The sequence below is a fragment of the Notolepis coatsorum genome (assembly GCF_963971535.1).
Source record: "Notolepis coatsorum genome assembly, contig: SCAFFOLD_1789, whole genome shotgun sequence".
NCBI classification, from domain to species: Eukaryota; Metazoa; Chordata; class Actinopteri; order Aulopiformes; family Paralepididae; genus Notolepis; species Notolepis coatsorum.
The window spans coordinates 2,190-12,500 of record NW_028174583.1 but is presented as its reverse complement, the minus strand read 5'-3'; the positions used below and the strand labels follow the sequence as shown (position 1 = coordinate 12,500).

Genomic DNA, 10,311 nt, shown 5'->3' with positions numbered 1-10,311 from the left:
ACTGAGCCGTGGAGTTTAGCCTTAGAGATTTGACCCGGACTTCATTTCTTGGATCAGTGATTGGCCAGTGAACCATGAACGGCATCGGGGAAGTCTACAGGGGTCTATTCACAATTTGTGTGTGTGTGTGTGTGTGTGTAGTGTGTGTGTGTGTGTGTGTGTGTGTGTGTGTGTGTGTGTGTGTGTGTGTGTGTGTGTGTGTGTGTGTGTGTGTGTGTGTGTGCGTGCGTGCGTGCGTAGCATCTCAGATAATGCAGCTTTACGCTTCAACTGTCATGAGGGAAACTGATGTAGTTTGACTTTTCAATCTTTGGTTCGCTGCATTAAAAAAACAGCTAGTTGAATTAACAAAGGCTTTGTGGATTAAGACCAAACAGACCAATTAACTGACTAATCCACTAAGAGTGGGGAAAACTATTGTGTACTCGATGCTATTCTACTCTACTCTATTCTGGGGTAACCTGGCGTAGAGAGAGGACAAAAACATGGCTCATGTGTGGGATGGTGTGGCATATGATGTGTTTATATGTTGGGCTCACAGGACGTTTTCCAAACTCAGTGTGGAGTGACCTTTGACCCCTGGTCTCCCTTATTCCTATTCCATATTTCTTTATTGATTAAACATTTCAATCCCTTTCCATTTCAATCCCCCCTCCTCTCTCTTCTCCATTCTCTCCTTCTCTCCCTCCCTCTATCTTCAACCCTCCATCTCTCTTCTCTCCTCCCTCTGTCTTTTCCCCTCTCTTCCTCCCTCCTTCTCTCGCTCTCTCCTCTCTCTCTCTTCAACTCTCCCTCTATCACTCTTGCTCCCTCTATCCCTCTTCAACCCTCCAACTCTCATCTCTCCTCCCTCTATTTCTCTTCTCCCCTGACTCTCTCTTCTCCCCCTCTTCCCCCCTCCATCTCTCTTCTCTCCCATCTCTCTCTTCCTCCCTCTATCTCTCTCTCCCCTCTCCATCTATCTCTCTCTCTTCCCCCCTCCCTCCCTCCCTCTCCCCCTCTCTCTCTCTCCCCCTCTCTCTCTCTTTCTCTCTCTCTCTCTCTCTCTCTCTCTCTCGCTCTCTCTCTCTCTCTCCCTTCCCCCCCACCTCTCTCTCTTCCTCCCAACACCTCTCTCTCTCTTCTCTCTCTTCTCCATTCTCTCCTTCTCTCCCTCCCTCTATCTCTCTTCAACCCTCCATCTCTCTTCTCTCCTCCCTATGGCTTTTCCCCTCTCTTCCTCCGTCCTTCTCTCGCTCTCTCCTCTCTCTCTTCAACCCTCCAACTCTTGTCTCTCCTCCCTCTATTTCTCTTCTCCCCTGACTCTCTCTCCCTCTCCCTCTCCCTCTCCCTCTCCCTCTCTCTCTCCCTCTCTCCCTCTCCCTCTCCCTCTCCCTCTCCCTCCCTCTCCCTCTCCCTCTCCCTCTCTCCAGGTGTCCAGCGGTTACTACGTGGTGGCGTTCGTCTACATCACCGAGTTCACTGGCAGCAAAGTGCGCACATGGACCTCCATGCACACGCACGCCGCCTTCGCCCTGGGCATCATGGTGGTGGCGCTGATGGGCTACCTGGTGCGCGTCTGGTGGATCTACCAGATCATCCTCTCCGTCTGCACCTCGCCCTTCCTGCTCTTCTGCTGGAAGTTCCCCGAGACGCCCTTCTACCTCATGTCCAAGGGACGTCTCCAGGACACCCAGAACCTCCTGGACGACATGGCCCGCTTCAACGGCCTGGAGCCCAAGCTGAAGGCCAAGGACCTCCTGGACCCGGTGGACCATCAGAGCTCCGGAGCTCTGCTGGGGAAGGAGGCCGAGGCCGAGGCCACGGCGGCGGTGCCCGAGAAGAAGCTCTCCATCCTGGACCTGTTCGGCAGCTGGAGGATGGCGGGCCGCACCTGCACGGTGTGGGCCATCTGGTTCATCGGCAGCCTGGGTTACTACGTGTTCTCCCTGGGCTCCGTCAGCCTGGGGGGGAACCAGTACCTCAACCTGTTCCTGGCCGGTGGGTGATGATCAGCCGGCTATAGTGTGCGCGCGCGCGCGCGCGTGTGTGTGTGTGTGTGTGTGTGTGTGTGTGTGTGTGTGTAAATGGCTGCTTTTTTATATAGCAGCTTTTATCCAAAGCACTTTACAATTTGTTACTCACATTGTACCCATTCACTCACACATTCACACACCGACGGCGGAGGCGACCATGCAAGGTGCCAACCTGCTCATAGGGAACAATTAGGGGTTAAGTGTCTTGCTCAAGGACACATCGACACGCTGCCCGGGAGGAGCGGGAATCGAACCGGGAACCTCCGGATTGCCAGACGACTGCTCTACCTCCGGCCACTGTCGCCCCTTGTGTGTGTGTGTGTGTGTCTCAGCCTGCTATGGTTTCCTCAGGTAGCCGATATGTAACTCATGACAGAGGCTTCTCTGTTCAGGTAAACAGAGTGAGTTTCTCCTCCTCAGCCTCAGCCTCTCCAGACTCTCCCATGTTTTCAAAACCTCACTTCTAAATACGTTACAGACTCTTGTGCACCGTTTGTGCCTTTATCCCTTTCACTGCCACACTACAGAAGGTGAACCCTTTACTATCACACTACCGACGGTGTGATAGTAAAGGGTTAACCTTCTTTTTTTTATCAATTTTTTTGTTCTCACTTTTTTCTGTATTTTTCTCCCATCCCAATTTAGTCGTTATGCCAATTCCCTTTCTGGTCGTTGCGCGCATTGCCCAACTGTCGGCCTAGGGAGGGTTGAAGACTACCACATGCCTCCTCCGATACATGTGGAGTCAGCCAGCCGCTTCTTTTCACCTGACAGCGAGGACTCTCACTGGGGGAATGTAACGCGTGCGGAGGTTCACGCTATTTCCCCCCGATCCCCTCTCTGCTGAACAGGCGCCCCGACCGACCAGTAGGAACCACAGTTTACAACCACCAGGATACATACCCCACCGGCTTCCCACCCGCTAACAGTGCCAATTGTGTTAGTAGGGACGACTGACCAAGCCGGAGGTACCGCTGACAGCTGGATTCGAACCCAGAGTCTCTGCGGTGGTAGGCGAGTGCATTCTCCACTGCGCTACCCAACCGCCCCAAGGGTTAACCTTCTGCAGTGTGTCAGTGAAAGGGTTAACCTGCTGTCGTGTGGCAGTGAAAGGGTTAACCTTCTGTGTATTGTCGCAGTGAAAGGGTTAACCGTTTGGCAGTGCGGCAGTGAAAGGGTTAAAGGGGTGAGTTAGGGTCATTGGCCTTCCGATAGCAAGCCGGTCCTGTACAAGTCTCTGATCATAATGTACTATTCCTCAGTTTGTTTTGGTTTGTTGTAGTTCAGGCAGTGATTAGAAGTAGCATGCGAGCAATGGGATAAGAAAACTAGAGCCTGATCGATACCACATTTTTAGATTAGATTAAATTAGATTACTTTTTATTACAGGTTCAAAACGGTCATGTATTAAACTGTGTGGGTATCAAACAAGAAAGACTGCCAGGCTTTTGTGTAGGACCCAGGCCTAGAACTGCGCCCTGAGTGGGAGGTTTGCCCTGAGTGGGAGGTTTGAAGGGTCAAAGTGGGTATCAAACAGGAGGGAAGACTGTCAAGTTTTAAACCGTGGATACCAAACAGAGAATGTAAAGACGATTACTGTTAAAACAGTAATCCAGAACTATTTTATTGCACTGTAAATTTAATTTAATTGTATATGTCTGCACTTTATGTGCACTATTTTACTCTGTCTATTCTATCTTACTCTTTTTATTATTGTCTATTTAAAACGGAATCAAACCATAAACAAGGTGGCCTGTTGGGATGTTAGATCCTAATGTTAAAAACTGTGATTTTATATGTCTGCACTTTATGTGCTCATTTAGTATTTTTTCTGTTGTGAAGCACTTTGAGCTGCAGTTTCTGTATGAAAGGTGCTATACAAATAAAGTGTATTATTATTATTATTATTATTATTATTATTATTATTATTATTATTATTATTATTATTATTATTATTATTATTATTATTATTATTATTATTATTATTATTATTATTATTATTATTATTATTATTATTATTATTATTATTATTATTATTATTATTATTATTATTATTATTATTATTATTATTATTATTATTATTATTATTATTATTATTATTATTATTATTATTATTATTATTATTATATTATTATGTACAGTGATACTGATACAGGTATAAAGACAATATGGTTGTAGTCATGCTGGGCAGCAGCGTAACTAGTAAGAGTAGGTAGGCTAAGGGAAGAAGACGTCTTATTAGTCCTATTTGTCATGCAGATGAACACACACACTTGTGCAAGATGGGCGACCCACAGGAACACACACATGCACTGAGTCGCAGATGAAATGTCTCTCTGCACTTTTTCCATCCTGTGTTAACCACTACACCACCGCCGGATATGTCTATGTAGATATAGATATAGTATCTACAGATACTATATCTACTATATTTTTGGGGGCAATGCCAATATTTGCGACTAAAGAATTCCGATATTCACATGCGTCTTTAGCGAGGATCCCTCAAATTTGGTTATTAAAGAGTAGTGACAAAGATAGGCAGGATGTCTTGTGTTGTATACATAGTATAGATAGAAAAAAGAGGGAAAGCTGCCTTGTTTGGGCCTAATTCTGCACACGACTAGTATAAATTAGCATGGCTGTAAAGGAGAGACTTATGTGGCTCCATTGAACCCATTTCCATTCAGATATCTTGAGGTGAAAAGTCATGGGGCCTCTTTACCGGTGAGCTAGTATGGCATGAGCGCTACTGTAGTATGACATGAGCTACAGTAGTATGGCATGGCTGGCATCTACTGTAAAAAGTACCCAGAAATTATACTTAAGTGAAAGTAGGGGTAGCGTCTCAAAATCGTACTCAAGTAAAAGTCAGAGCATCTGGCTAAAAACACACTTAAGTAAAAGTAAAAAAGTTTCTACTTTTAAAAGTACTAAAAAGTCAGGCGGTTAGGTGGTCGAGCGGAGATTGCGTTCGTCACCAGCCCCGGAGCTGTGAGCTTGGTTCGCCTGTTCGAATCCAGCTCACAGCTCCGGGGTTGTCACCAGCTTGGCTGGCCGTCTGCACTGATACAATTGGCTGTATCAGAGGGTGGGAGAAGCTGGCGGGGTGGGTCCGGGTCGTTGTAAACAGCGACTCCTACAGTTCGGTCGGGGCGCCTGCTAAGCGCGGATTGGACGTGAGGGGGATAGTGTGGTCCTCCCACACGCTACGCCCTCTCAATGAGAATCCGCGCTGCCAGGTGAAAAGAAGCGGTGATTGGCTGGACGTGTGTCGGAGGAAGCACGTGGTAGCCTCCACTCTCCCAAATGATCTGACTGTGGGGGGTAAAGCGCAGCGACCAGGAAGGGACTGGGAATTGGCATACGACTAACATTGGGATGGGAGAAAATCGGAGGAAAATGGAGGGGGAAAAAGACCAATAATAAAAAAAAAAAAAAAAAAAAAAAAGTACTAAAAAGTCAAAGTAAAGACTTTTTTTTATTCCGGGGCAATGAAATGTTCCGTTTCGTCCTCTTCATTGATTAATTGATTGATTGATTGACATTTGTATTAACAGATTGCAGAATGGGTACAATACAGCATGGCTCAATACACACAATTGTTAAGGGGATGCAGACCAGAGAAGGTCTTTCGTCTTGTTTACATCAGGGTCCCCCCCATTTTCAATTCATCACTCGTACTATCGTTTGAGCACTCAACATATTTAGTTTCACATGACACCGCTATCTTCACGCTGGCTTACACAATGAGCTAACGCTAAATGGCTATTTAGTGTTGATAATAGCGTTTGATAGCGGCGATAAGCCGAGATGTATCATGTATCAGTCAGGGGCTCTAGAAAAAGCCTCGTTCCTGGACCAAAATGTAATGCGCTACGCTACGGGTCTTAGCTCCGGAATGTTGCCTGATAAAAGAAAATGTGTGAAATGTTTGTAGATTAAAAAACCAATGGGCCTCATTGGAGTGGAATGTGCTGCTGTTACAAAGGGGGGGGGCCAAGCCGTCGGATACGGTAGCCTACATTGTAGATCTTAAAAGGATCCGGTCGGCACGAGTAATGAAAGGGACGTTTCACCCCCACGCTATCAGAGGGTATGTTAAGTTCAGCTGCGTCGTTCAGATGAGTTCTTACTCACTCTTTACTTTTTGACTTCGTTCTATCTAAGATAAGGACGGTTCAGACTGTAGAGACAGTAGAGCCTGTGTGTGTTGTCGAGAGACCCAATTATCGACAAATGGTTTCATTTAGCTCAGTGCGCTGCGCTTGGAGATTATCTTCCGTCTGAGTGTCAGACGTGTCCCGCCAGCTGAACGCCAGCTGGTGTCTTTGTGTTGTTGGCTTATATCCCGAAGCTGAACGCCTCTCGCCAAGACCTTTCACCGAAGACGCAGATCGTTGGCACGTTCCCTGCTGAAACTCAGACACAATAGATCTCCCGTTAGTGCCAGAGTCCACACTCGGGTTCAGGAAGCACACTCCCTATGGCCGTAATAACCGCCTAAAAATGTTACTAAGCAACATAGCAACCCTAGATCGATTTTCCTGTGTGTTTATTGAGACCAGGACACGGTCATGATAAGACTGTGCATACACTGTAAAATGTTTTTTTTTCACTGGAAATTCACTGTATTATTTTACAGATTACTTTTGTTTTTCTACTTTAAGTGTAAATGCCATACAAATACAGTAAATTACCTTTTATCAAAATATTAACCATTAAATAAAGGTTGTCATCTGTAAATGTATTTGATTTTACTGTAATTTGACAGTAAGTATTTGGCAACCATTGATGCCAGACATTTACCGTTTTCTTGCAGCTTTTTTTCTTACTAATGTCATAAACCCTGAATGAAATATATGCCACTGCTTTGCTGTCTTTGATACCGGAGTGTTTCTATGTTTTTTATGACCATAGAAAAAACTCTTCCTGTACCAAGAGGGTCGGCGGGCATTGCAAAAATTCCATGGTAACCCCCCCCCCCCTGACCGATTGATGCTGTGATTGGCTGTTTCTAGGTGCGGTGGAGATCCCCTCCTATCTGGTTGGCTGTCTCATGATGGATCGGGTGGGGAGGAGTAAGACGTGTGCACCAGCTCTGATACTGGCAGGGGTAGCCTGCATGCTCATCATCTTTGTGCCCCAGGTGCGTAGACATGTTTCTTTGTGTGTGTGTGTGTGTGCGTGTGTGTGTGTGTGTGTGTGTGTGTGTGTGTGTGTGTGTGTGTGTGTGTGTGTGTGTGTGTGTGTGTGTGTGTGTGTGTACTTGTATTGCTATACTACAGGGGACACTGACCTGTTTACACACTCACGCAATGGATACCAAAAACATTATGGGGACACATTTTGGTGTCCCCATAACACAAATTAGGTTATGGTTATGATTATGATTATGATCAGGTTATGGTTCGGGTTAGGTTATGGTTATGATTAGGGATGCTCGATATTGGCTTTTTTACCGATACCGATATTCCGATATTGTCCAACTCTTAATTTCCGATACCGATATCAACCGATATCAACCGATACCGATATATGCAGGGTTTCCCACCCCAAAAAACGGAATAATTTCAGGTAACTAATAATTTCACTGGATGCAATATTTTTTTTTTTTTTTTTTTTTTTTCTCGATACAGATATTTTCCGATATCACATTTTACTGCCGATATCGGCCGATAATATCGGCCATCCCTAGTTATGATTAGGTTATGGTTAGGGTTCGGTTATGGTTAGGTTATGGTTAGGTATAAGGTTAGGGTTAGTTACATAATGCATGTCTATGTAATGTCCTCATATTTCACATAAACAAACATGTGTGTAGGTGTGTGTAGGTGTGTGTGCGTGCGCGTGCGTGTGCATGTGCGTGTGTGTGTGTGTGTGTGTGTGTCGTTGGTTGGTGGAGGAACTCCTGGTAAATGTACGAGATTCAAATTCCAAGAATGTGAGATTCAAGATTCAAGATTCAAGATTCAAGATTCAAGAGTTTATTTATTACATGCATACCAGGGCATACAGTGAAATGCGGTTGGCCATGCCCGCTACGATTGTGCAAGAATACAATAGCAATAATAGTAAATACTATAGTAATAAAAATAAGTAGAATAGACATGATAAAATAGACATGTTAATAAATCACTTCAAGGCACTGGGTCCTATGTAATCTTTATACAATATACAGTTCTACTTCTATGTCCCTATGCTATACTTGCTGTTACTAGCTATATTATGCAATAATCACAACAAGGTATTTTCTTAAAGTGTCCTTTTCTTGTGTGTTTAAAGTGACCTATGATTTTATTTTATTTTATTTTATTGATGGATTAAAAACACACAACAAGGATCCAAAGGATAACATGAGAAAGAGTAAAACCCTTATTTCCGTCATGGTCCCAGGGCTGTTAGGCCACAACAAAAACACGACAATAACACAAAACTCATACATTTAAAACATTATAAGACTAACCTATCGTTAAAATTGTATACCCCACAATAACTAAAAACTGACAATAACACAAAACTCATACATTTAAAACATTAAAAGACTAACCTATCGCTAAAATTGTATACCCCACAATAACTAAAAACTGATTGGAAACCCATTCAAACTATAGGGGTCTATTCCTCTATTCTGTCCATGAGCCACTTCCTGACGCTTCTCTTGAAGCTGTGGAGGCTCGAGCTCTGCTTGACACATGCCTTCTCTATTTGAATGACCACATCAAACAAGAGGTGGACGCAGGCAAATACTGCGGCATGGTCATGCTGGACCTACAAAAGGCCTTTGACACGGTCAATCACTCCATTCTGATTGACAAGCTAAAAGCAATTGGTTTTGATAGTCTATCAGTGAGCTGGATGCAATCCTACCTTGAGGGGAGGGAACAGATGGTGGAGGTAAACGGTACCCTATCCCCCCCCCTCACAGTGAGCTGTGGTGTTCCACAAGGAAGCATACTAGGACCGCTACTGTTCCTAATTTATGCAAATGACATGTCGTCAGCTTGTGACTGCAACTTGTTCCTGTTTGCGGACGACTCAGCCCTGCTGGTCTCTGACAAGAACAAGTTACAGGTTGAAAAAACCCTCAGCTCGGAACTAGGCAGAATCTGCATATGGCTCGCTGATAACAAACTATCATTACACATGGGCAAAACAGAGTCCATTCTCTTCGGTTCAAATAACAAACTCAGCAAGACCGACGGCTTCTCAGTTACAGTGGGTGACAATATTGTCACAAGGAAAGATGAAATTACCTACCTGGGTTCCATCCTAGAGGCTAATCTCTCCTGTGACAAAATGGCATCCAATGTAATAAAAAAAGTCAACCAACGAACTCGATTCTTGTACCGGATCTCCTCTCTGGTAAACAAGAATACCCTGAAGACTCTGGCAGGAGCACTCATTCAGGGGTACTACGACTATGCTTGCACCTCATGGTACCAAAGCACCTCAAAGGCGCTAAAAACAAAATTACAAACATCTCAAAACAAACTGGTCAGACTACTGCTTGACCTTACTCCTAGAACCCACCTCACCCCTGCCCACTTTGACAACCTAGGATGGCTTAGAGTAGACGACAGAGTACAGCAACTTGCAATGGGCCTGGTCTACAAGATACACTACACGACCAAGGTACCCATGTACATGTCAAAATACTTCCCAAAGGTCAGTGAATACCACAATCACAACACCAGAGGGAGCTCCACAAATCATGTTAAACCCAGATTCGGCTCAAATAAGGGACTAAACACGTTTCGCAATTATGCCACATCAATGTGGAACGCCCTACCCAAAGCTGTAAAGGAATGTGGATCACTACCCACTTTCAAAACCTCTCTCAAGGGACACCTACGGGCGACTGCAATTCAACACTGGCCCCTGTAAATATCCTAACCCAACCCCCTCCAATGTACAGTCATTTACATAGTATGGTTTTGTCAATAGTCCAATGTACAATTTTGTTTGTTTGTACAGTGTCTCCTCCCCCCCCCCCCTCAATGTACAGTTTTGCTTGTTTATACAGTGTGCCCCCCCCCCCCCAACCACCTCCAATGTAAATTACCCATATGGTTGTCAATATCCCAATGTACCCAACCCCCCCCCCCCACCCAACCTCCTCCAATGTACAGTTTCTACGTCAAATGTATATACTCCCTTTTCTTGACTCCTTCTGTATCACAAACAGTACTGTATTTGCAAATCTGGTATGTCATAAATGTATAGATGTAGCAGTACTGACTATCTGTATGTCATGTATGTCATATATGTCCTGATGAATTGAAAATGGGGGACCCTG

At 44.7% G+C, this 10,311-nt stretch overlaps 1 protein-coding gene across 1 annotated transcript in view; it reads left to right on the top strand.

Moving 5' to 3' along the window:
• Positions 1 to 7,161, top strand: part of slc22a16 (solute carrier family 22 member 16) — a gene marked incomplete at its 3' end in the record, with an annotated part of 26,709 nt that extends 19,548 nt beyond the window's left edge. Inside the window, exons 4-5 of the mRNA XM_084338560.1 lie at positions 1,413 to 1,980; positions 7,034 to 7,161. Of these exons, the coding sequence (XP_084194686.1) occupies positions 1,413 to 1,980; positions 7,034 to 7,161 (696 nt within the window). The remainder of the gene's footprint in view (positions 1 to 1,412; positions 1,981 to 7,033) is intronic.
• Between the last annotated feature and the right edge of the window lie 3,150 nt (positions 7,162 to 10,311).